General features: G+C 37.8%; 1 protein-coding gene across 5 annotated transcripts in view; it reads left to right on the top strand.

The window, feature by feature from the left end:
• ATP11C (ATPase phospholipid transporting 11C (ATP11C blood group)) overlaps nucleotides 1-26,985 on the top strand; it is a 152,112-nt gene that overhangs the window by 55,710 nt on the left and 69,417 nt on the right. For all 5 annotated transcript variants that reach the window (XM_072955658.1, XM_072955657.1, XM_072955656.1 and 2 more), the window contains 4 exons: nucleotides 14,205-14,324; nucleotides 20,465-20,554; nucleotides 22,777-22,857; nucleotides 24,837-24,944. In XM_072955658.1, coding sequence (XP_072811759.1) covers nucleotides 14,205-14,324; nucleotides 20,465-20,554; nucleotides 22,777-22,857; nucleotides 24,837-24,944 — 399 coding nt within the window. The remainder of the gene's footprint in view (nucleotides 1-14,204; nucleotides 14,325-20,464; nucleotides 20,555-22,776; nucleotides 22,858-24,836; nucleotides 24,945-26,985) is intronic.

Below are 26,985 nucleotides of genomic sequence, written 5' to 3'. Positions count from 1 at the left end.
TGTGTCCAAATTGTCTCTTTGGAGCATGGCACATGTGACATACACAGTAGGTTTTTGAATGATTTGGATCATATTCTGGACTAGAAGAGAACAAAATTACGCAAGGCTTGGACGTGCGTTCATCTGGAAATCTTCCTGGACTAACTGTACCTGGCCCCAGCCAGCCCCTGCAGTTCAGCAACCTTTACTCGTCCTTCCTCCTCCTTTGTTTCCTTAGCAGTGCGCTGCAAAGGTGTTCATGTGCTGCCTCCACTTACGACCTACTTGCGTTCTGTCGGCCCTATGTGATTGTGCCTCAGGAACTGGGGTGCACCGCTAGCTCAGAGGTCAGTGAGAGGTGCAGTCCAGGAGAAAGGAGCTAAGTGATTGGGCTTTACTCCAGTCTGCCCCTCTTGCCGACTGACCACGACAGCAAAAGGTGAAAGAGTGAAAGCAGTGGGCAGAGTTGTTGGCTGGCAGGGTGGCATGGGAAATGGGTGGCCTTGGAGGGCAGGTAGAGGGTATGGAACTTAAAACCTGCGCATGCGCCCTGGACAAGGCAAGATTTGTGGGAGCTAAGTGAGCTCCGGGCTCATCTTTGAGTTATAACCTGAGATTTCCCAGTCTCAGGCACATTTCCCAGGGGAACTAGGAAGAAAGATTTTTTTCCCCCCCTAGGGAGATCAGCACTTAAAAGCAGAATCATTCCACCAGGTTCTATTATTTGTCAGCTCCATCGCAAGATGGTTTGTGTATAAAATATTTTAAACCACATTAAAAAAATTTTTTTTGCCTTTTCTGCTATTAGGGAGGCTAAAAATTTTGGTAAGTGGCAATGTTTGTGATTGAAATATACTGCTTGTTATGTGTTTGAGTTGTTTTTCTAAAAAAGCTCTACTGTAGTCTCAGCGTAGGAATAGCAAAAACTGGAGGGAGAAAATTCTCTCACATGTGTTTTTTGAATATTGATGAAAGGGGAGATTTTCCTTACAGCTGTGCTGCTCCTGAATATTGAATTTTATTCTTCTAATTTGGAGTTGCATTTAAACAAATAGCTTTCTCTCCCAACCCATAGTACCCGCAGCCATCTCAACCTGGAGACCTCCTGCCCTGCACACCCCGCCGTTTCGCGGGGGGTGGGGCTCGGAGTAGGAGGTGTTTGCTGGGACCAATTACTTGATCTCAGTAGAATTTAGACATAAGTCATGAACTGGCATTTTGTATTTCTAAGCATTTAGTGCTATGGGTGAAAACTGCTGGGGAAGAAAAACTAGTCTTGTTTTCTACTTGGAGTGTGAGATCTCAATTTTGTGTTGATTTCCCAATAGTATTCTTTAAGACTGGAAGCTGTCATCCGAGAAATAGCGGTGCTGATTACATGCTATTGTTTACTCATTTGCTAGTAAACCCCTTGTACAGGCGTCGTTACTAATTGTTGGGTCAAACAAGTGTACAAATAAATAATATCTGTTAATCATTGAGATGTTATTTTTTAAATGCAATTTATTTTCACTTCCAGAAAGCGCAGGGATAATGTTATGTTTAAATGTCCTTTGACAGCTTTAGCAGAGTCTTTTTTTGTGTGGGACTTTCTATATGTCAGTGATATTTCTCTGCTCTGCTTACAGAAAATCAGTGCTGCAAAAAATACCTTGCTCCGGTTTATGGTTATTAAATGAGATAGACTTGAAAAGAGAACAGTGCATGGCTGGCTGGTTCGAATTGGGTTTGCCTTGGTCCTAGCCTCTGTTTCATAGTGCACACTAGCTGGGTGATGGCCTTCCTGAAAACCCTTTACAACTTGTCCTTGTGCACTATACCAGGTTATGTTCATGGAAATCAGAGTAATATAAGTCTAATCTGATTTTCTTCCCAGAAACAATATTACACTGAGGATTACAGTCTTGGACTGATGCCTGCGTTTTTTTTTTAAATAGAAATGACCATAACCACCATTTTTTAATCAACTATTTAATCAGCTGGAAATGATTAATATGAATACTACTCAGGATAAAATGGTCTGAAGTGTCTATGAATCAATTAACGAGGCATCACAATAACCAGCTGCATTGCATTACGTTTAATGAGCTAAAGTGTCGGTAGACTGTATAAAGTTCTTACTGTCACAATAACTGCCTTATTTTTACTGAAACTAATCAGAAGTTTAAGAAAGTGCCCTTTTTGCAAAGTCAGGGAGTTTACAGAGGATTTCTTTCAGTAAATGTTGACAATGTTTGAGCAGAATTTAGGGGAAACTTGAAGTTACTGCTTTTCAAAAAGCTGAATTGAGATTTTCCTCTTGCTTTGTTTTGCTCTTTATGGATTCCTGTAGCAGGCATTGATTTTGGAGAATGAGTTACTGGTGTCTCTTGATTTGAGTCACCATTAGGGAAGGCTTTAGTGAGAAAGTGACAGTTAAGAGATCTGACGGGTGCTTACCAGAAGGTGAAGAGGGGAGAGTATTCTAGTGGAGGGAAGCAATGGAGTAGAAGCCCTGGTGGGGCAGGCCTGAGCCCGGGGCTCACCTGGAGTGGAAAGAAGGCCAATGAGCTGTAACAGAGAAAGCGAGGCGGAGAGGCTTGGGGAGCCTTTGGAGAAATGAGGGGAAGAGACCTGAGTCTGCAAGACTTTGCAGGTCAGAGGAAGGATTTTAGTTTTCAGTTTTAATGCCAGTGGCAGACTATTAAAGCAGGACTAGAGGAGCAATATGATCAGGCTTGTACTGTATCTGGTGGTTGTGTGGTTCTGGCTGGGTCAGCTCTCAGAATACTGTGCAGCCATCATTCTTGGCACTTAGCTGATTTGTATAAGTATTTGATTAACGTCTTGTCCCCCTCACTACACTCTAAGCTCCATGAAGGCAAAGACTATGTTTTTTTATTCATCACTCTATCTCCAGTGTCTTTCACATAGCAGGGACTTAATAAACATTGATTGAATGGATGTATCAACCATATTAAGCCTTGTGACCTGCTATAAGGCAAGCGTGTTACTTTTTTTTAAAAATCAAGGTGAAGTTTGTGTAAGGTAAGATTAATCATGTTAAAGTAAATGATTCAGTGGCATTTAGTACATTCATGTGTTGTGAAACTATCAACTCTGTCATGGTCCATAACATTGTCATCACTCCAAAAGGATGCTCCATACCTATTAAGGAGTTACTCCCCAATCTCCCCTTGCCACCAGCTCCTGGCAGCCACCAGTCTTCTTTCTGTTTCAGTGGATTTACCTATTCAGAATATTTCATATGAGTGAAACCGTACAATACGTGACCTTTCGTGTCTAGCTTCTCTCATTTAGTGTGCTGTTTTGAGGTTTATCCATGTCGTAGCATGTATCAGTACTTCATTGTTTACCCATCTATCAGTTGATGGACATTTGGGTTGTTCCCTCCCTTTTGGCTATATAAATAATGCTGCTATGAACATTAATGCACAGGTTTTTGTTTGAACACCTGTTTTCAGTTATTTTGTGTCTGTAAGTAGGAATAAAATTGTTGGCTCATATAGTAATTCTTTGTTTAGCTTTCTAATGAACCACCAAACTGTTTTCCACCCAGGTTGAACTCTTTTACATTCCTACCAGTACAAGGATTCTGATTTCTTCACATCCTTACCAACACTTTTTATTTTCTATATCCTTTTAAAAGTCTAGCCATCCAAGAAAGATTTTATCTTTGAAATGCGTAAATGAACCACCCCTTATTTGCAGTGAATATTTCATTCTTTGATACCTCATCACATTGTTATTCAACATTATGAAAAATTGTAGTGAAACTCAAAAGGCACACTGGGCTGAATTGAATTCCAGATTCACAAAATCTATGTCCATCGTCATTCTGGTACATCTATTAGGAGAACCCCAGCTTTTCCTCTTAACCATCATTTTCAGGATCGAAGATAAGGTCTAAAGTACTAATCTGACATTTTAAAAAATTTCTTCCTTCTGAACATATGTGTTACTTGAAAACACTTCTTTGGAGATGTCTTTTGAGAGTTGTATTGAGAATGACAAGGAAGCCTCATGCAGTCTTATAGCAGACTGTTCTCATCACAGTTAATTTTCTTTTGGTTTGACATATTTGTGCTTCTCCCCTTTTTCATTTTCCTTTATTTCTCACTTTTGAAAAAGAAAAGTTTAGCTCCTCCTCCCATTGGAGAGATGTACCTGCTTGCTTTTGGCCTAGGATGGAGACTGTAGGGAGATAGCCGGGAACCAGACAGGGGTGTGAGCAGGATATCTTGGAATATTCAGATTATTCCTGCCCATCCATAGTCATCAGTCCACCATAACTGGCCTTCATTAATCATATTTAAAAATGCAAATGTACTTAATTTCCAGCCTCTGAGGACTGGCTCCATTATCTTCAGTTCTGCCATGTTTCTACTCTTAACTAATGCTGTAATTATTTTGTTTTTCAACATTTAGAAAGTTGTACATTATAATCTGAGTTCACAAAGTAGAGTAAGAATGGAGTTGGAAATATATTGACACATTTGCATATACACATGCCTTTTGTAATAATATGAAGTAGAGTGGAATGCATTGCAATCAGAAGAATTGAGTCTTTGCGAACATTTAATTATCCAGTACTGGTCATGACTAATCTGCTTGTGTTTCACTGACTCAGTCGCTTAATGCTACAACTGCTGTGCTGTTTCATGATTTAGCTGAAAGCATTTTTCTTGTTCAAAGCTTGCCAGGTAATTTTAGTGTTGGCTGTAAATTCTTATAATTGTTCTAGATACCCCCTATGTGTGTTTTGGAAATATCCCATTGCTATTTTCAATCATATACTTGAACCTCAAACTATTGTTTGTGCTATTTAGTAAAAAACAAACAAACAAAAAACAACCAAAAATTGTTTGGTTTGAGGGTGGTATGACCTTTAGTGTGAATAGTGTTTGTTTTTAAGAAATCATACATTTTGAATATGTCTGCATTAATAAAAATTCTTTCAAGTGGTTTTGTATCAGTATGTGTGTGTTCCATTTTATAGCAGAAATCTTTTGGACAAGTGAAATTTGTAATTCTAAGTGGCTCATTATTTTTTAAATTGTCCTTGTGGCAGTTAATCCCAACCTGTTTTAACTTGAAGTTGTTTGTACCTTGGGTGCCAGGACATAAATTTCATTCTATTTTGTCAGAGAAACAAATATCCCTTGGGTAACAGGCACATTTGAGAAGGCATTCATTTTTTCATATCTAAAGTTTACCATTAAATAAATTGACACTGTGGTGCTTTAAATGGGTATCCTTAAAGCCCCAAAGAGCCAGTGTACCTTCTAGTGTACCAAAATTAGCACCCTGAAGCCTTTCCCTGGTCTTTGTGACTTTTCATAATTTTTAAAAATTTCTCCCTTCTTGTCTACTTTGAAGCTTACAAATAAATTTTACCCTGAATATATTATCTTCTCATGTTGTATTAGTTTATAAATTATTCTTTATCTTCAAACAGGTACTCTCTTCCCCACTTTTGAGCAGTTTATTGTTTGTGTTTTTGGTTCAGGCTGAAACATGATGCCTCAACCAAACCATATTTCAAATTTTATTACTAGAAGATCTGGCCCCAATTCCCCTGCATCCTCTTAGATCTGGTTATTGAATCAAGCTCTCTTGAAGTTACCCATGAGGAAACCAATTCTAGGACTTCCCCCAAGACGCACCCATACCAATCTGTAGCAGAAGACAATTAGAACGAAGATCTCCTGATTTCTTGCTTCTCATAATTAAGCCTTAGAAGCAGAAGCACACACCTGGGATCTTGGCCAAACAATTTGTCTTATCTATTTTTGGCATACAGGAAGAGAAATTGTCACAGATTTAACAGTTATCTCACCTTACACCCTTGAATGCTTTGCTGGTATAGTTGATTGTGATGAGGTAAGAAATACATGTTAGAGTAGCATCGCCCAAACCATGTTTTACATGATACGATGTCACTGGATCTTCCTTGGTGGTGGGGGAGGAGTTCTATGGGAAATGCTGACTTACACAAAGATAAAGACTTTTTTTACTTCAAGACTTTTTATAACATTTATTATATGAATATTGTGAACAGCTTGGAGGAGGGGTTATGGGAGCAGCCTTCCCCCCTTCTCTAAGGAACCGCATTATTAATTCGTTTCCTGTAACGCATTCTGTGAAACATCGAATGGTGTATTCTGATACTCTTGCTAGTCCATCTTGGTGTGGCGTTCCTAGTTGGCGGTACTCAAAGGCTAAAAACTAAAATTTTGGAAACCAAACCAATTATATTATACACAAGCCATTATTTAATATTTACTTGATGTGTTCTTCTTTCTATGCCTCTGTATTCTGAAGGTTATACAACATTCTTCAAACATATTGCTAATTTTTCATAGGTCTGTTAAGCATATTTTAGGAATAATTACAAACAGATCACCTGTTAAGTTTATAGCAGCACCTAGTGTTTTTAATGTGCACCAGCTTCGAATCCAAAGCTTTGGGGGAAGAGAAGGGAGATTTAGAGACAATATAAACAATCCAAATATAGTTCCCAGATGACCATATGCTCTGAGGAGGGAGAAATGAATTCCTAACTTCACTCCCATGGTGTCAGACCAACAGTTCCAGAGGACTGATGGCGTATGTTATGGACAAAAGCCTCCAGGGAACTCTTTGAGTGGCCCTCACTTGCTGCCAAACACACCACCTGTCAGCCTCCCTGGCCAACTGTAGTCCTCTTCAACACCAAGACCTCCCTGTCAACGCGCCATAACTCAACCTGCCCCTTTGGAAAAGGGTAGCATCAGAATTGTGTATGCCTCTTCTGTAGAGCTAGAACTTTCTTACTTTAAATAAAATATGTACACTTGAATTATTTTGAGGCCATTGCCTAGTTCTGTGCTGCCCCAATTCCTGAAGTTTTAATAGTCACATAGTTGGTTAATATCAGCAAGCATCATCGTTTTTTCACCTGAATAGCCTGTTAGAGCCTTTTAAAGTGATCTCTGGGGGGTTTTGTTAATCTTACTGTAAGCAGTCTTTTAAGTTACGTGACCTCATTTTACTTTTAAGAAAGTTGGGGCTCAATTTTCCCCAGGTCTCACACTGAAGAAAACAGAGGTATCAGTATTATTTCCCAGGATCATGTCCTTATTGCTTCTCCCATTCCCTCTAAACTTTGCCTTCACCTCCAGAGAGGATGCCTTTTTCAAGAACACACTTTCCTTTAGGACACTGTAATTTGAGCCAAGTAGTTGGCTACGATGTGGTTGAATGGAAGGGTTGAAATGCTTCACTGAAGGACTGGCCACCTTTTGTGAGTCCCCTCCCTCTTGTTTTCTTTGCTTATTCAATTCAGCCATGCTCCATGATGGAAACTTGTTTTTTTACCTACCTCTTTTGTTGGGGATGTTAAAAAAAAAAAAAAAACAGGTATAGCCAGGATGTACTATTTAATCAAGTTACATTTACAACTTGGACATTTTTTCCTAGCAAGTTTGCTTTCTGTGTGATATTTAACAATGCCGGGGGTGGGGAATGCATTCATTGGTTTCACTGGACAAGCTCCAGCATATATATCTGAACTTCTAGACCTTTCTAGGAAACTTATTAACACTTTTATAGTAAGCATGCTATCACTAAAATGGGAGATAAAAGTCTGTTCAGGACATCAGACACCTCTTTTACAATTTTTTGTTGTTGTTGTTCTAACCAGAGTTTATCTCTTTACACTGTAATAAAAATGTTTCTCTGGTGACCTAGAAAGATTTTTGAATGAAAATTTGTCTCTTATATTGATAAAGGCATTTTTCACCCTATTAGCCAGTGGTTCTTTTCCTTACCATTGTTTTTGGTATTACTGCTTGCTGCTGAGATAAAATTTTCCCACCTATGAGATCCCTACAAAGTAGGAAAATCTTCCAGCCCTAAGGGACTTTGCCACAAAGCCCAACTGCTTAGGCCTTTTGTATATTTTGGTACACATTTTTGAAGCTTCAATATACAGTATTACAGTCGCTCTGTTACAGTGGGGAGGGGCTTAGTGTATCATAATGAATACCTAGATTATATCTCTTCCTCTTATACTGTTTACCTACTTAGAACCAAAAGTTCAATTGAACTTTCCTCAAAAGTCTGATTTTTAGCCTCACTTCTCACCATGGTCCGTTATTATAGGCATGGGTTAGAAAAGAACTTCATAAAATGAGGAGAAAATGCTGTGCAAGATACTAATATTTTAAAGTACTGATAATCTAAAATCAGCAGTTACAAAGGCAAATCAGGTCTTTGGAGAAGAGTAACAAAAAAGATGTCAAATGGTATAATAATGGAGGCCAGGCCACCAAAGTGCTGCTTCAAGTTCTTAAAGGAACAGACCAAGCCTTGTAGTACTTCCCTTGGACTTACGCAAACTTGCCAGCCTCAGTTGGCCGCCTTCCCAAATTCTGGGAAACTTTACAAGAATCACAGGGGTTGGTACAAGTTGCCCGATAATCTGCAGCGTTCTCTTTGTGGTTTAGCTGCCATTGTGTTAGCAAATTTTCGCTTGTCGGTGTGCAGATGGTCCCATCTTTCCCTCCTGCCTCAGAGGTTTGTGATCTCTGTTTTATTCTGTTCTCTTTTCAGCCAGGTTGGGCTTTGAGGTCCTGGGGCCTTCTTTATGCTTGCTTTCTATTTGCATGTGTATGTTTATCCATTTCCTGAGGGCTCTGGTAAATGCTTGGCTGGCTTGTCAGCCAGCCTCACTGTTGTTCCTATCCTGAGAGGTTCTGAACCTCACTATTTAGATTTTTTAAGTCTGTTAAGTGTTGGGAATGTAAGGTGGTGTGTAGATATGAGTAGTGAAAGTGAGAAGGAACTCCTGAGTCCTTGTAGACATGTGTGTTCTGTTCATCTCAGGTAAGTTTGTGTTAAGAGAGTTTCCCAAGGAAAGTGGAGTTTCTGAGCCCCAGCCTGAATTTTGAGTCTCTGGTTACATTCTGTAAATGGAAGAATCTCTGAATCATTAAATATGTGTATTCCTGTTAGACTCTTGAATCACTAAATGCTTATAGCATTTTTGATCTATCGACTTTTTTTTTTTTTTTTTTTTTTTTTTTGGCCATCGTGTGAGAAAGCTGCATTTCTTCTTTAGAGCCACATTTCTGTAGCCCTGAGGTCCTTGGGCTGAGGGCACAATGGGGAGGGGGATCACACTGGAAACACTTAGAACTGATTGTCCCTGGTGAAATTAAACTGCTCAGTGGATCGCATTCAGATAATGCAAGTCTAAGCTAACCCTGAGCTTCCAAACAAGGCATTGTTCTTACCCAAGTTCTTATAGTCACTGCTTTTTCCTAAGCATAGTGCTTGCTGATTTAGGTGTTTTTGTGGTGCTTAATATCCATTTCCTATAGAAGTTTCTTTTCAATTAAATGTGCTACCATTAGATAATGCCTGCTTTGTGTCTAGGGATGTACTTTGGATATTTAGTTGTCTTTTGATCGGATGTTTGAGAGTTTTGGTTGATATAACCATAAATAAGCTTTAAAGGCAAGAAGACAAAATGCCCTGTCTCAGTCTTGCTTTACTACCTCTGACAAAGGAGACAGCTTGATCCCTTAAGAAGATACAGGTAAAGTAAAATCTGGAAAGTGCAATTTTTTAGGCTTATTGTAGAGTTACGACTATAAATTGCATATGAAGATTATTCTTCTTGGCTTCTTAAAACGGGATGGGCTTGGAAACCTCACCAATTTGACCGCTGAATACATTGTAGCAACTCTAACCAGGAAGCTTAATATACCGGAGACTGGACTGTGATGCCCTCCTCCCGGCACTCTGCCTTCCACCCTAGTACAGGAGTGCAGAAATTTTGGTAAAATGCTCTTTCTTTCATTTTTGACTTTGGCCTTTTAAAGACTGATTATACTGTTCAAAAATACTACGGCTTCAGAGAGGAAAATGGCTTTGGGGCTGGGAAGTGGAGGATAGCTTTAAATCATTGCCAAGTTTTCAGATTATTAATAAGGATTTTTGGTTTATTTTTGAGCACATCAAATCATCCCTCCATATCTGTGGGGGATTGGTTTTAGGATCCTCTGCAGATGTTCAAGTCCCTTGTATAAAACTATGTAGTATTTACATATAACCTGTGCACATCCTCACTTACACTTTAAATCGTCTCTAGATTGTTTATAATACCTAGTACAATGTAAATGCTATGCAAGTAGTTTTTGAGTGCATGACAAATTCAAATTTTGCTTTTTGGCATTTCTGGAAACTCCCTCCACCCACCCCACCCCCCAGTATTTTCAGCCTGAAGTTGCTTGAATCAAAGATGTGGAACCCACCGGTAATGAGGGCCAACTGTCCTCTTATTTGCTTTAGTAACACAGAGAGAACAGTCTGATAATCAATAAAAGTGATGCTGTGGTTGTTGGAGATGACATTGGTGATTATTTACTGATAACCCGAGCAGCTTTGCATGTTTGCAGGGCCTGTAGTTTTCATTATCAATGATCTGAATAATTGAAGCGGATTAGCCACATGCAGAATAAATGTTGAAGGAGAATCTCATTTTGTGAGCAGCTTAAAATGGTTGAAGGGGTTGCTATTTGATGGTTATTTGTATTTTTATCCTTTGAAAAGCAAGTTATTTAAATTATTTTAATTACTTTTAAAGTGTAGGATTATGGCTGGCATACTAAGAACTTGTAGGATAAGAGGAATCATTAATTCAAAGAGAGATTCTGTAGCAGTAATTCTCAGCCCTGGCTCTAAATTAGAATTGTCACCTGGGGAGCTTCTAGAAAAATTAAATTAAATATTAAACAAAAGACCCGGGCACTGGTATTATGTTTAAAGCCAATGTGTGACCAGAATTAAGAACCACTGATCTATGACTAAGTGATAAATTTAAGTCTGCCAACACCTGGAACGGATGGAAGGGTGAGCTCCGTTTCAGAGCCTCTGCCAGCTTTTATAATGACAGTCTTGTATTGAGGTCTCTATTTTCTCTCAGTTCTTATTCAGTCACTGGTCTAGAAGCAATCAAGAAACAAATTATATTTCCAGCAGCTTTCTGTGTTTATGACTGGCAAAGGCATAGGATTTTAAGATGGTAGTAATTGAATAACAGTACCATTTTATTCTGGTTTTTATTGAGAGACTGTTTTGGTATAAATTACTTTTTTTTAACACAGCATTCAGTTTATACTACAGAGGTGTATAAATCAAGAGTACAAAAGGGTAATTTTTATCTTGAAGAAGAACATTAAAATGATTTCTCTGCTCATATATTATAAAACTCTTTAATATATTTCCATACTTTTTATTATAGTATATGATAACATTAAAATAGGATTGGTGTCAGCACATTTCAATTTTAATAAATGCTGTCCCTAGGGACATTTGCATGGGAAGCACTTCAACACAGGATGGACTCCTAATGACTTAAAATTAATTAGGAGGTGGCAAGAATCATACACTCTTACCCCAGACTACATTGTGTACCATCCAGATGGAATTTTTTTTTTTATAATTCCTACTTGGAATTTCTCTCCCTTGGCTAAAGCACCTACATTATTCAAAAACACAGGAACTAAAACCACTGTTTTAACACTCTACATTGTCAGCAAGTGGAAAATTACAGTGAATTTACATGAGTTCAGCTTTACCATTTTTATGCGAACCAAACAGCGTTATACAGGTGCAGCAAATTCCACCAGAAATTGCGAGTTCATCAGCTTTTAGGGTGAAACAGGCATGGAAAAGTCATCTATTTCACTGGACCCCAGCACCAGTCCTCAGGCAGCTCCATACCCAAACCTTCCTGGGCTGAAGAGACTTTGCCCTTTTTTGAAAAATCCCCAGGAGTGGACATTCTACAACTTTTCTCGGGCCCCTATTTCATCATCTAATGGTGATCACTGCCAAGATCCTCCCTCCTCTACAGCTCCCCACCCCAAACCTGCACAGCAGTTTCAGTCCATTTTCTCCAGTTTAATGGAGATCGAGGTCATTTAGGCCTGACTCGAAAGGGATCAGAAAGAGATAATGTATGGGGAGGGCTCTTAGTAAAACTGTAAGTGCTATGCAAATGCAGGGAATTCGGAAAAATACCGTGTGCCTGAAAACCTGTATTATGCTTGTTCCTTGCTTTTGTTCTTTGGAATGCCATTATCTGCCATAGAAGAAGTTGGAGGCAATTCAGAACTGGGGAAGTACTAGTTGAGTTTTGTCTTCAGTTAATCAGTGGCCACTGTTAACTGAGGGGAATAATCTAGAATGGCAATGTGGGAAACGGCCTGCTTCTCTGGCCCTCTACCTCTTTTCCTTTTTCTCTTCCCCATCTCCATTTGTTGAATGATCTGAGAACTGGCATGAAAAGATAGCTCTATAGCCACATCTTGCTTGTGTGAAAAACTAAACAACCATATGCATATTAAATTAAAGGCTTTAAATTGTAGTGTGTATACAGACTTGACAATTTCTGTACTTCATATTGGTGCATTATTAGGTTCAGGTCTATTGTAGAGACTACAGTGAGCCAGTAACTTGCAGTAGACCAGGGTAGGGGCAAAGCGAAATGAACTATACTTTCAAGCAGGTGAATTCACTTTTTGCAAAACGGTTATTATAGAAAATTTAGTGCTCTTATCAGTAAGCTGTTTCAGACCCTGTATATTATAGTTGCAAACAAAGTCAATCTCTGAATCAAAACTGTATATAGTTTATCTTTACCAACCTGGTAAAGATACTGTTAACTGATTTCCAGGAACTGAAAATTTCTCTCTTAATCACTGACCCTTAGCAAGCGAAGGGCCTTGTACAATCAGTTGTTTTAATGCCTTGTCTTGGGGCAGGCAGGTAAATAGCTAAGTTGTCCAACACGGATATGTATTGACTTTTTCCAGATTGCCATAGATTGAATTCCTATAAGCTCCCTTAGACTATGCCAGGGTAGATTTCCAGAAGCTACCCTTTATATACAGCCTAAATCTCTCCTACTTCTCTTTATCTCAATTACTTTTTGATTGATTCTCTATAGATTTTGGAGGAAATACCCCACTAGGTAATTATTTAATAAGCTTAAATGAAAATGGTGAGGCAAGAGGTTTTCTGTACTTTAGGGTAATTTTTGTTTTTTTAATCTGAAAATTTATTTTCCTTGTATCTGTTTGAGGTACAAAAATTCAGAGTGGAATACATCCAAGCATAGACATTTGGAGAACTTTGCAACCCTTAAGTAATCTTGTTTAAAGTGACTGGGGGATAGAGAGTTATATCTTTGACTTTTAAATAGATCATTGAAAGGAAGGGAAATCTTTGTGAGTGCATACTTAAAAACATTATAGATTGAGGAATTATAATTATCTTTTTAAAAAATAGTAATGGAAATATATAAATGTATATTGGTTTCTATCATACTTGCTTTGACTTAAATAAATGGTTGTCTCAAACATAATAATGTAGTATCACCAAAGGAAGCTATTCTAAATTTATATAAGAAAATATATGATCCTGATTTAAAATTACAAAATAGAGTGAAGCCTCAGTGAAATAAAGGGTGAGATAAAAATGGAGCTCAACCTTGGAACTTCTCGATTCAGTGAATGTACTTTTAAAAAATATAAAAGGGGCATTAGAGCTACATTGTGTGAAATGGGACTTTTTAACAGTTGGCTCTGAGAGGTCGCAAAGACATGTCTTACCTGAAAAGCCAAAGAATTACAACTTTCCTGTGTTGAAATAATTGATCATTCCACTAATAGTGGCAACCATTCTGCTCCTATCTATTTATAAGCAGTCATTTTGTATTTAGAAGAAATTTGCATTCTGCTTTCTATTGTCTGGTAAGGAAATTGACATGGTTGTCCTCAATAGTTGTTGTGTAATAAATAAAATATTCCTAGTCTGACCTTTCCTAAATTGGTGTGTTGCTGTGATGGTGATGTTTGAGATTCTGTGGATGAAAGAAAAATGACTGGCAGTAAAAATGCTGTTTCTCTAAGATACTTACTTCAAGTTTAAACATTTTAGAATTGCAGTGATAACCTGAGGACAGTCGGCTCAAGCAAAACTTCTGCTAGTAATCTTCACTAAGTCAGCAACTAAGAGCTTAGTGGAGTTTGAATTTCCTAACAAGGTTTTCTCCTCTCCCTGCTACTCTCTCTAGACAATAGCCAAACATGCTTAGACAAGAATTCTGAGCTTGGTAGAAGCATGGAGAAATGTGATGAAAAACTGATTTTTTTCCTCTTTCTCTTGGTCAGTGTGCTGGAGAAGAGAAACGAGTTGGTACACGCACAGTATTCGTTGGCCATCGTCCATTTCCAGAAACAGAAGCTTACATTCCACAAAAATTTTGTGATAATAGAATAGTCTCATCTAAGGTAAGTTGGTTTTTTAACTCAGTAGATGTTCATATAGTGAGCCACTTACTTTTGTTTATGTTTCTGTGGAAGCTGGTGCAGGTATATATGCATACCTGGATGTGCACATATACCAACCGTAGACCAACTGTGGTAATTATTCCACCAAAAGGCAATTTTTTTTAAAGCATCACTTTGCCTTGTGATATCTGAAAGATTATTTACATGTCTTTGCCTTCCATTATGATTCACAATGCCTGTTGATTATATATATTACTTTAGGTCTTAAAGTATGCTGAAAGTAGGAATTATTTACTTGCCCAAAGCTTCCTGAATTGTCCTTAAGTGGATAGACCAGCTTGTAAATAATTGACATTCTTTGCAAGGTATTATCTTCAAATGACATTCGTATCTCTTTCTTTTCCACGGCAGCGCTTCTCAAATACACGCCTGGGTCCTAAAGGGTACGTTCTGTTCTGTACACTGAACAGTCAAGGGTTCAGTCACTGTAGCTGTGTCACCATTTGACTAATCATCTTACTTTAGCGTTGTGCAGTACTAAGAGGAGTGGCCTGAAAGTCTGAAGACCTGTATTTAAATCCTGACCTGGCCATTTACTAGCTGTGTGACTTTGGCCAGACTAATCTCTCAGTCTGAATGTCCTCACCAGTGAAATGGTGCTGATGTTCCATATGTGAAAACCTTCTTTGTAGTTCCCAGTACCCACAAGTCATCATTCTACATGTATTAGTTTGCTAATCTCTACCTTCGGCAGACCAGGTGAGGTGCTCGGTGCTAGGTGACTGGCCCACTGCCAGCTCCTGGAGTGCGGCACAGATCTTCATCATTTTTCTCACTTCCTCGTGCAGCCTGGCAAGGCAGATCTAAAATGTTGGTGATAACTGGTTCACTACATGTTGACAAACACCGAGGACCTGAAACACAACATTATACCCTTCCTTTACAAATGTAACATTTTGGTTTACAAACGAACATGTGAGTTCTCTTTGGGTAGTGATGTAGCACAGGTTATGCTTAGCCAGGAGATTACCGTGTAAAAAGTGGGCCAAGGATGGAATGAGTGAAAACTGTGTTGCCTTAATGAGCAGGTCTGTTGACCTAAAGAACACTCTGAGTGTATTTGGATAAAAAGTTTCCTGTTAATCTTTAACCTTATGGCCAAAATTTTATCCTCAGCTAGAAGTTTCCGTACCTGTGCCCAAAATAGTGAATAATCCTTTTACTCAAAATTGTGACCCACCCTGTAGAGTCTAAGAAAACAATCAATAGTAGTCCTTAGACTCAGGATCATAGACTTGTAGAACTGAAACATCCTAAGGTCTCCTTGTTCAACTTGCTGACTTCCCAGATGGAGAAAGCAAACCCAGAGAAATTAAGTTAGTGACATGGTCACCAAGCAGGGTTAGTCATAAAGCCAGGAGCAGAACCACTTTATAAGGTCTAGTGCCCCTGAATAAAGAGCCATTTTCACATCCTTGTGCTATTTGGTTCCCCCATCAGTTTTCTCTCTCCTTTCGCATCAAGTAAATTTAAAGTACTTTCTAGGGAATTATTGTTTCCCGTAGTGTTTTATGTGGAAGATGGTAAAGTGACACACTGATTGTGAAGTGACTTTTCATTGAACTAGTGATAATCAATTTATTGCAATAAACCTTGCATTTTTACATTTTAAAAGAACATGTAAGAGTACCCTCTTACTAACTAGTATTTAATAAACTATTTTTCATATTTTATCTAGCTCCACTTTTGCCAGTAGACAAAACAATGCAATAGGATATATTTGTTTAAGTAGTCAGTAGTTCATGAGCAAATAAAAATTGTTTCTAAACAGATTTGCTTATACAATATATATGTATATGTTTTAGAAACCAGAATAAAGAAGTGAACATTTCTACACTGATAGACTACCACATCTTTTTTTCTCTGCAAATATTATATATTTATAGTTTGTCTAGTTAACTTCTTATTAACTGATCTATTTTTCATAAAAGCTCTAGAGCAGAGAAAGAGGAATTGACAGTATACTAACTTCACAAAAAGAATGAAATCTGAATACAGTGAGTAGTTATAAGAGGATAGCATATAGTGTAGTTGTAAAGAGCTTCATCCTTATAGACAGAAGACCTGGGTTTGAAGTTAAAGTAAGTCATTTAACCTTCCTGTGCCCCAGTTTTCTTTCTTTTCCCCATCCGTAAAATGGGGATATTGACAGTACTTACCTCATAGGATTGTGATGAGGTCGAAATAAAGTAATCCACAGAAAGCATTTAGGCACTGTGCTCGGCATGTAGTAACAACTCGAGAGATGGTAGCTGCTACTATTATTTATGTTTTTGTGATGAGTCCTGCACACCAGAGTGCCCACAGTGCTGGACAGTACTACTGATTTCCTCAGTCGCGTGTGTTCCGGATGTGTGGAGTGACATCACCTCTCTTAAAAGGAGAACTTCTGGTCCAGTCTGGAGAGGGAAAAAAGTTTCATAATTTGACTTTCTCTTCTTCACATTGCCGTTTGGCTGATTGTTTTTGCACCAGAATCTTTTAATTGAAGAAATGTACAATTTCTTGAATATGTTAGCTGCCTTCGAACTTTGTAGCAAGTGTTGATTTCCTTTTTCAACCATTCAGTGATAAAAATGACTTTCTCTGAATTGGGTGCTTTTCGTTTGCTTATTTACAAATGCCATCACTAAGGTCAGTGTAACACTGGGAATAAGTCTTGTTAATGCAGGGAACACTGAAGATAAGCACTTTGACCTATTCTAAGTTTTATTTACTTATAAAATTAGCATTCTTCTCTTCTTTTGGGAACACACATCCTTTCTTTAGAAAAACTTGTTCTCCGTGGCCTTCCTACTCTAGCGCACCCTGCAGGGACCCTGGGGAATCACCAGAATTTTGCAGCTGGTACAAAACTGGAAATCCCCTTCAGTAGCAAAAGGAGCATTGATCGCATCCTGCCAGATCTTTAGAATCTTTAACTTTCATCATATTTCTCTGTTCTACATTTTTTTCCTTTAAAAATCCCAGGCCTCATTTTGAAGGCCATTCAGTGGGATAAGAATCAGTGAGCTCCACCTAACTCTTTGAAGCTATGCCCAAGGTTAAACTTAGTGCTCCAATGTGAAACAATGTCATAGATTAAAGTCTCAAGCCTAAAACTACACAGCGTTTTCCCTCATTTAAAAAATCAGAACCATCAGTAGAATTTATAGACTGTCTTTGCGTCTTATGGAATTCCTTGAAGGTGCCTTATTTTAGCTAAAGTTACTAAATCCACGTTGATGCAGTAATGTCTTGGGAACTCCTGTTGCTGTCCTGAATTTATAGGAGAAAGAGTGATACTTTGAGAAAAAGAGAAAGTTCTGCTTGACATTGGTAATGAAAATGGAAAGTAGAGTCCTATGATGCTCGAAATTAGATTTAATGCTACATCAAGGAGAGTTGAGAATAAAATGAATACAGTAATTTAGCAAAGTGAACAGTTTATTCAAGCTAGAGCTCTGCTTATTTACAACTGGGTGCTTATTTACAACTAATCTGAAAGTATAGTTGTTTTGTTCCATCACATCCAGATCCTACTAGTTAGTTAGAAGTCAATGCTCCTGCTAGCTCATTCACAATTGACCGTTAACTTTGTTACTTTAAATAATTACTACTTCATTTTTTAGCTGTTCCCCCTTTTCTCTTGATATCCAAACACACTGAGAACAAGTTATTTGGAGTTTCATCTTACTCACCAGCATTTTTAAGGCTAAATTGGAATATTTGGGGACTTTAGGTAAAAACAATTAATGTTCCAAAGCCTCCTTTTGTTTAAATTTTTCAGTTTCAACTGAGATTCTCTCCTTTGAATTAGGAAAGTAGTTTATCAAAGTTATAAGATTTTGACTTCAACTTTCATTAGGTAATAGATGTGTGAGGCATGACCCTTAATTTTTCCACATTTGTGTACCAATTATTTAATTCACTATAGGGCAGATGAAAAATGCATTGCATATACTTGGCATTTTCCTATAGAAACTGTTTAAAAATGTTCTAACTGTGAAGTTTGCTTTTTAAGTTAATGGTTGCATGTTAAGATAGTATACAAGATCCACTTATTGACTACTCTGAGCAAGAATTGACCAATGACCCACAAAAAAACTCCATTTTCATCATTGTATATGAAACAAATGCTGTCTGTATCTTCTTCCTATGAGTTAAGAGTAACTCTGAGAGTATGTCTGAGAGTCCACTTTTTAGGTAGACAAGTCAATTTAAATAACTTGGTGTATATGGCTTTAATTCAATTTCTGTTTTAGTCATAAAATTCGAAAAAAGTTGGCTTCTCTTGGTCTGCATTGAAATAATGTATGCTGTGTTACATTTGTATTATAATGAGATGAAAAGTTTAATTTACTTTTTAGTTAGAGCAGTGAAGGAAAAAATGGCCAACAAACAAATTGTAATCAAAATTTCTTGTATGCCTTCTACATGCCGGACACTGTTCTAGGCACCCGTGGGAAGGGAACTTATGCTCCCTGACCTCTTAATAGCTCGACTTGACACAGGAGAGGAGAGGGCACACATAGCAACAGTTTCTTACAGAGAGAATAACCCGAGTTCCTCAAGGAAGCAGTTCATTTTGTAAGTGAAAACTGTGGTAAACAAACAGTGGGGGCCTAGAAACAGCAACAGAAATGTTCCCTTTTGATGTGTTAACACCCCACAGAGGACTCTAACAGTCCCTAATGCTTGTTTGTTTAATTAAAACCCCTCTACTCAGGGAACAGAAGGTCAACAAGCCGGAAGCTCAGCTGTTAGCCTGTTGTTAAGAGTTGAGCTTGTTCTTTTAGAAACTTGACCTTCAGTTATTGGGACAGTTAAGTGCTGATCTGAACTAAGGCAGCTTCGAAGTGACTGGATCAGTGGTTTTGATCCTTTTTATTTTTGGTGGGACTCTGAAAACTGTGGACTCTCTTCTCCCAAGTGGTGCACACCCACACCCAATTCTGTACTTCATTTTGAATGGGCTTCCCTGGGGCACTTCTATGAGCCCTGGAGGAAGAACCTTCTTGGTTCGTCGTTGGCTGTAATGCATCTGCTTTACTGAATATGTTTGCCTCCGTTCATCTTCGTCTTCTTGGGGTTCTCTGAACCTTGAGCCTACAGCCTTTTAAAGAGATTTTAGTAGCAAATTCCCGTATATTGTGTCATGCTCTGCAACTTTGACTTTTCCTTACCTGATTTAATGGACATCTTCTCACATACGGAGACTAGAGACTGTTCAAATATAAATGTAGATCTTTAGGTTAAGAAACATTTCTTTCTTTCTGGTTTCTGATCTTCCTTATTGAGACACCTAGAAAATCCAACTTCCTCTGTTGATTTTTAAATGACCCAGGCTTTGTGCTTAAGGCATCAGTGAGAAAGTCTGTGTGATTTGACAATTGGCCCAAAAGTTCTCTCCTCCTGCCCACGTACAATTTAGCATTGAAACCTTTACCTATTTTATTACCAGTTACCAAAGCCCAGAGTGGTATGTTGCTGACTAAAATGAAAGCCCTCTGTGACCCAGGGTTGTGTGTGACCAGCTGTCACGGAGGTGGGAGGTAGTGAGAGGGACAGAGTTACATCCGTGATGATGATCAAGACTCCAGAGGTCAGCTGAGCCAAAGGAATTAATTTGTTCATTCATTCATCCAACAAATTTATTGTCTACTTTCTGTCAGACACTGTGCTAGATGTTGGGGAAAGTAGTAAAAAGACAGATGAACAGCCTGCCCTTATAGAACTCATTGCCTATTGAGGGGAAAACTTTAATGAAAAGTACACATGTAAAATGATTCACTGCAACGAGTGTTATCGGGGAAGTACAGACAGATAGGAGAGCATGGAACGAGGAACCTGATTAGATCAGATCGAGGAAAGCAAAGCTGTGGGACTAGATGGCTCAGTTGCAATGCTCCAAGCGAAACTTCACTCCTGAAAAAAGCGTTTGTATTCTGTCCCTCTAAATGTGCGCTTATTCGTATGTCTGAGATTTGAGTTTTAACATGCTTTCAAAGTATTGTGATACTCTGGAATCACGAGTCATTATCATTAGGATTTTTCAAGTTTCTTTTCTAATAATCTTTTTTTTTCTTCCTCCCTTACAGTATACACTTTGGAATTTCCTCCCAAAGAATCTATTTGAACAGTTTAGAAGAATTGCAAATTTTTATTTTCTCATCATTTTCCTTGTACAGGTAAGAGCAATATTAGAAACTGAATTACTTCAAATAAATTTTCAATCCATATCTAACCTTAAAATGCCCTGTGGTTAAAAAGTTGTTTCAGAATTTATTAGAGTCCAGTTTACTTGAGTACTAACATTACATTTTAAGATATATATAATTTTATATATTTCTAAAGTAGCAGTTTTACTAGAAAACTTATTGAGACTTCTTTACTTTTTTAAACACTTTCATGGATTTCATATGTCTTTATTCATCCTAGAAGAGCAAGTATTGTTAAATACAGTGGTGTATATTGAAACTGGAAATAGTTCAAATTAAGAGTTTTACTTTGTTAAACGCCAGTTTCAGTTTAATTAGAAATTGATCACTTACCTTCCTGATGACAAGTTTTGCTCTTCCTCATTCATTTACTTCAAGGATGAAATCCTGGTACATTGATCTGCTTCTCTGTATTCTCTACCGGTGTTTTATGTTTTAAATTTTAGACATTTTAAATTGCATCTTCCATCCTTAAGTCTGTTAAAATCTTTCGCTTGCCAAAATTACCCCCTGAAAGTTTTACTACATTAAAGGAGGTACTTTTTTCCTCATTTCATTTTATTAAATAAAGCAGAAACATCCCCATAAAATTGCTCAAATGCCTTGTTGATGTTAAGTGCTTCTGTTTATCCACTTTGAGGCTTTGAGTAAATGGTACTGTAATTGAATTAGGCCTGCAGCTTCAAATCAGTCTGGGTTGTGATATGGGAAAGAGCCAATTTTGATCTTGAATGATGGGGCATTTGAAAAGGAACTCCTAGATCGATGGTAAAATGTCTTACAGAGCAGCACAAAATAAACTATGTGGAGGATTATGGTCACAAGAGGCAGTCTACTTGGCATATAGCACATTTCAGTTCAGTTTGGCAAGCACCTACTGTGTGCTGCGCAGTGGTCCAGACACCAAAGATTTCAGCACATACAATAAGGATTGAAGTATGGCTTTTCTACCCTTAAGGAATTTATTGTCATGGCTAAGACACGTATTCACTTAATTTAATGTGAAAGTCATAAAATTAGCATGAGCAAAATGCTGTGGGGATACAGTGGAAGTTAAGATTGTTTTCTACCCAAGAGAAGCCTGAGAAGGCTTCAAAGAGTAGGTGACTTCTGAGCGGAGCCTTGAAGGCTGAGAGGGAGTTTACCTGGTAAAGAATCCAGATTGGTATCTCAGGCTGTGCAAGAAGGCACAGAGCCGTGGAAAAGCAGATTGAACTCATGATCCTCTCTCCCTCAAATCTGATTCTCTTTCAGGATTTCCTGTTTCAGTGAATGACAATACCACCTACACCATGTTAATCAGATACTTGGAAGACATCTCTAATCACCCCTTATGAGAAATTCCTTACCAGCCCTGCCATTTTTACCTCTTAAATATCTCTGGAACTTATTTCTATATCTGCTGCTACCACCCTTGTCTAATCCATCATCTTTTGCCTGGATTCCTGCAGTAGCCTCTTCAATGGACTGCCTAGCTCCACTTTTGTTCCCTTCCATTTCTTTTTCCATAAGGCATGTGGTTCTGTTCACATGACCTCTCCCTGCATAAAACCTTCAATTATTTCCCACTGTTTGTGGGACAAAGACTGAACTTTAGCCTGGAGAGCCCTGCTTGGTCTGGCCCCTGTCTCCCTCTCCTGCCCTGTCTCCACCACACTCTGTCTTGCCCTGGGCCTCCTTTATTTCCTTACAGGTGCCACACTCCCTCCTACCACAGAGACTCTGTATACACTATTCACTGGGCCTGGAAACCCTTCCCTCCCAACTAGTTAACTTCTATTTACTCTTCACATCTCAGCGTCTCACTCATTTTAGTATCTGGTTTTTATTGTAAGCTGCCAGCTATATGAGGGCAAGGACTTTTCTCCATCTTGCTTAAAATAAAGCAGCATCTCTTAAGAGCCTGGCTCATAACAGCACAAAGGCTGACAGACTGGTACTCAACAAATAGATGGTAAATGAATGGCTATGTTTCAGTTAATCCAAGCTGGGATGAAAACTAAGCCTAAATTTAGAACTATTTTCTTTAACTTCTATGTGGATTACTTTTGTTTTAATGAACGTTAACATTCACTCTGCTACTGGAGCATGTTTTGTCTGCATTTCTGTCTGAAATGTTTGCAGCATGTAAGTGCTGCATCTGAGTTAGTGGCTTATTTTCATTTCACTTTCAATTTAATTTCTTTACCTAGGTCACAGTAGACACACCAACTAGCCCAGTTACCAGTGGACTTCCACTTTTCTTTGTTATAACTGTTACAGCCATCAAACAGGTAAATTTCTAATCCAGTTTCTAATTTACAGTTATGCTTGCATTTCAGTCCTGTCTTGTTTGAATTTCATTGTCAAGGCTCTTTTTTCATATTTGTTTAGAGTCAGTGTCCTTGATGGATTTAATTTAGATTTGGTTCTCATTGAAAACCTATTAAAATGATTGTAAGGTATATCTTTAATTTCTTTGCTCCTTTCCTCCTCAATATTCGTGTCTGGGATACAACCCTAAAAGAAGAGTAGTTGGAAGGTACAGCTCAGTAGGGAAATGGGAAGTGAATTTTTGACATGCATTATATTTTTCAGCATGCTGTGTCTGTCTGAAAAATTCCCATTATAGCGGACTTTCTTTACTGTTGCCTATAACAGAGAACTCAAGAGTGTAAATACTTTAATTTTGTTGACTTTCCTGGTGCTACTGAAGGGTGTGGTGGGTGGAGGAGACTTGATTCTTGTTTCTTGTCAAAGCTGATAACTGCCAGGGTTGATGAGAGTGCCTTTGAAAACTTCCAGATGAAATTGGAAATGGAGGGGGGAGGGTATAGCTCAGTGGTAGAGCGCATGTTTAGCTTACACAAGGTCCTGGGTTCAATCCCCAGTACCTCCTCTAAAAATAAATAAACATAATTACCTCCCTCACCAAAAAAAATATTAGAAATGGAAACAGGAAACTGGAGGTGAAGGGGTGGGTTAGACATGTTTATCATGTACTGGGAGAGCCCACAGGACCTGGCAAATGACAAACGTATTTTTAGACCATACTTATCAAAGTACTTTAAAAAGTGTTCCAAGGAACTTTCAAAATGAAAGTTTGCTTAGCAGTATTGGGAACATGGTTACCTTTCTTCTTGGGGTTATCTGGTCTTCTATCTTGCCTACCAGCAACTGCAGGAATATTTTATCAAGTGTTTGGTTGCTAAATAAAGACTTTTGAAATGTTAACTTCCTTTAGGATTATTTCCTTTAGCATCATAAAATTGCTGATTCCAAGAATAACCTGTATGGTTTTCCAAAGCTCTTAGTGGTTCATTTTACTCCCAGTACTAGTTCGTGTTAGGGCCTTTCTTTCCTCAGTCACATCACAGAAAGTACCATATGAAGTGATTGCCTAGCATTGTCATAAAGGACAGAATAGACTGAATATATAGCACCTGAGAAAAAGAGAGAAGGCAATCAAGAGATTTTTTCAAACAGTTGTATTTGAAAAGGTGTAAACATTATTATAAAGAAAGAAAGCAAAGTGATGTAAAAAAGAAAGGAGGTCATGCTCAAACAAAAGAACATCCTCCGTCCTTTGTTCTTTTGGCTTAAATTTACTCTAGACCAAAGAAAAGCCCAGAGAAAAATGAGCCCTGATTACTTTTAACTCTGAAAAATGAATGCTGATGGATATTTTCTTTTGTCACCAAGCCAATGGAGAAATTTAACTGTTGATCATAGGTTCTGGGCCAGAGTACTCCTAACTTGCCTTTTCTATTCTCTCTCCCTGGGGAGGAATTACATTCCCTTAGAGATGATCACTCCAACAGTCTACTATGGAAGAATATATTTAAGGGTTTTGGTCTATAAGAAAATAAAACCTAGAAAAGTGTTTTTTTCAAATTATTAAAAAGCAGAGAAAATTAACATTAACTTGAATAAGAGTAGACTTAGAAAAATAAATCATAGTCCTTCACAGTTGAAGAATATTGTTTGTAATTTAATGCCTGTATTTTTATTATTTTATTATTATTACTTTATTACCTGTAGAATGGAGGAACCTTTTAATGCAGTAAAGCAATTTACCTAAGGTGTATTTTGAAAGCATATCTTAGTTTTTGCTGTAAAAACATAGTATTGTCTCTTTAGCATTCCAAGTTAAAATTAATACTGTAAGTATAAATATCTGCTGGTGACTCATAGTGAGGGCTATAGAAATTTATTAACAACTTTACTTACTTCATTACGTGAGTTGATGATGTCATTATTTGTATCCATCTAGGGTTATGAGGACTGGCTGAGACACAGAGCTGACAATGAAGTCAACAAGAGCACTGTTTACATTATTGAAAATGCAAAACGAGTGAGAAAAGAGAGTGAAAAAATCAAGGTAATAATTTTTTGTAGTTCATTCTTTTTTTTTAATTGTAGTAAAAAGCACATAAAATGTACAACTCAGTGGCATTCCGTACATTCACAGTGCTGTGCAACCATCAACACTATCTAGTTCCAGAACATTTTCACCACCCCAAAAGGGAAACCCCCGTAGCTGTTAAGTAGTCATAGTACATTTCTCCCTCATCCAGGCCCTGGCAACCACTAGTCTTCTTTCTGTCTCTGTGGATTTACCTGTTCTAGATATTTCATATCAGTGGAATCAGGCACTATATGGCCTTTGTGCCTGGTTTTATTGTTCGGTTCTTGAGGTTCAGTCATGTTGTGGCAAGCATTTCTTTTCACGACTGAGTAATACTCCCTTGTGTGGCTATACCACTTTTTTTTTTATTGAGTTATAGTCAGTTTCCAATGTTGTGTCAATTTCCAGTGTAGAGCACAATTTTTCAGTTATACATGAACATACATATATTCGTTGTTGCATTCTTTTTCACTGTGAGCTACCACAAGATCTTGTATATATTTCCCTGTGCTACACAGTATAATCTTGTTTATCTATTCTATATATACCTGTCATCCATTCATCAGGTGATAGACATTTAGGTTTTTTCCACCTTTGGGATATTAGGAATATTGGTGGTATGAGAACATTCATGTATAAGATTTTATTTGAATACTTGTTTTCCATTCTTTTGGGTATATACCTAGGAGTAGAATTTGCTAGGTCCTGTGGTGACTATGTTAACTTTTTCACGAACTGTCAAACTGTTTTCCGTAGCAGCTTTGCCGTTTTATATTCCACCAGCAATGTGTGATAGTTCCAAGCTATTGTTATTTTTTAATATCTCAGGCAATTTAATTTTTTATTCAAATTAATCATTGTCTAGTATTACCCAATAAGATTTCTGTCGATAAATTTTAGCCTTGTCCCCATCAAATAATACTTTTTGTTCTCAACAGATTTTGTTTTAACTAATAGTAAACTACTTTTTAGAGCAGTTTTAAGTCCACAGCAAAATTGAGCAGAAATTATGGAGTTCACATATACCCCCTTTCCCCACACAGGTACAAACTTCCTCACAATCAATATCGCCCACCAGAGTGGCGTATTTGTTATAATCAGTGGACCTCCAGTGACACATGATTATCACCCAATGTCAGTAGTTTAGGTTAACATTCACTCTTGGTGTTAGACGTTCCATGAGTCTGTACATGTGTATAATGAAGTGTGTCAGCCATCATAGTGTCATACAGAATCGTATCACTGCCCTAACCATCCTCTGTGCTCTGCCTCTTCTTCCCTTTCTCCAACCTCAGGTCACCACCCTTCTTTTTCTTTTTTTAACTGTCTCCATAGTTTTGCCTTTTTCATAATGGCATGTAGTTATAGTCATACAGTATGTAGCTTTTTCAGATTTGGCTTCTTTCACTTAGTGATATTTATTTAAGCTTCTTCCCTCTCTTTTCATGGCTTGCTAGCTCACTTCTTTTTAGCACTGAATAATATTCCATTGTCTAGGGAGTGTGATTACTGGATCATATGGTAAGAGCATATTTAGTTTTGTAACAAATTTCCAGGCTGTCTCCGATGTCGATACCCATTTTGCATTCCCATCAGCAGTGAATGAGAGTTCCTGTTGCTCCACATCCTGGCCAGCATTTGTTGTCAGTGTTCTGGATTTTGGCCGTTCTAATGGGTGTATAGTGATACCTCATTTTTGTTTTAATTTGCAGTTCCCTAATGACATAGCGTTAAAAGTGTTTTCTCTCATTTTTGTTTGACATGATGTTGAACATATTTTCATATGCTTACTTGCTGTTTGAATATCTTCTTTGGTGAGGTGTCTGTCAGGTCTTTTGTCCATTTTTTAATCAGATTGTTCATTTTCAGATTGTTATTTTAAGAGGTGGTTGTTGTTGTTTTGTATTTTTGGATAGTAGTGCTTTATCAAATGAGTCTTTTACAAATATTTTATCCCAGTCTCAAGAGATTATTTATTTTTATTTTCTTTTGTCATTGTGATAAAAAACACGTA

This window comes from Vicugna pacos, chromosome X (assembly GCF_048564905.1).
Source record: "Vicugna pacos chromosome X, VicPac4, whole genome shotgun sequence".
Lineage (NCBI taxonomy): Eukaryota > Metazoa > Chordata > Mammalia > Artiodactyla > Camelidae > Vicugna > Vicugna pacos.
The sequence above is the reverse complement of the archived record's forward strand: the minus strand, read 5'-3'. Positions and strand labels throughout refer to the sequence as shown.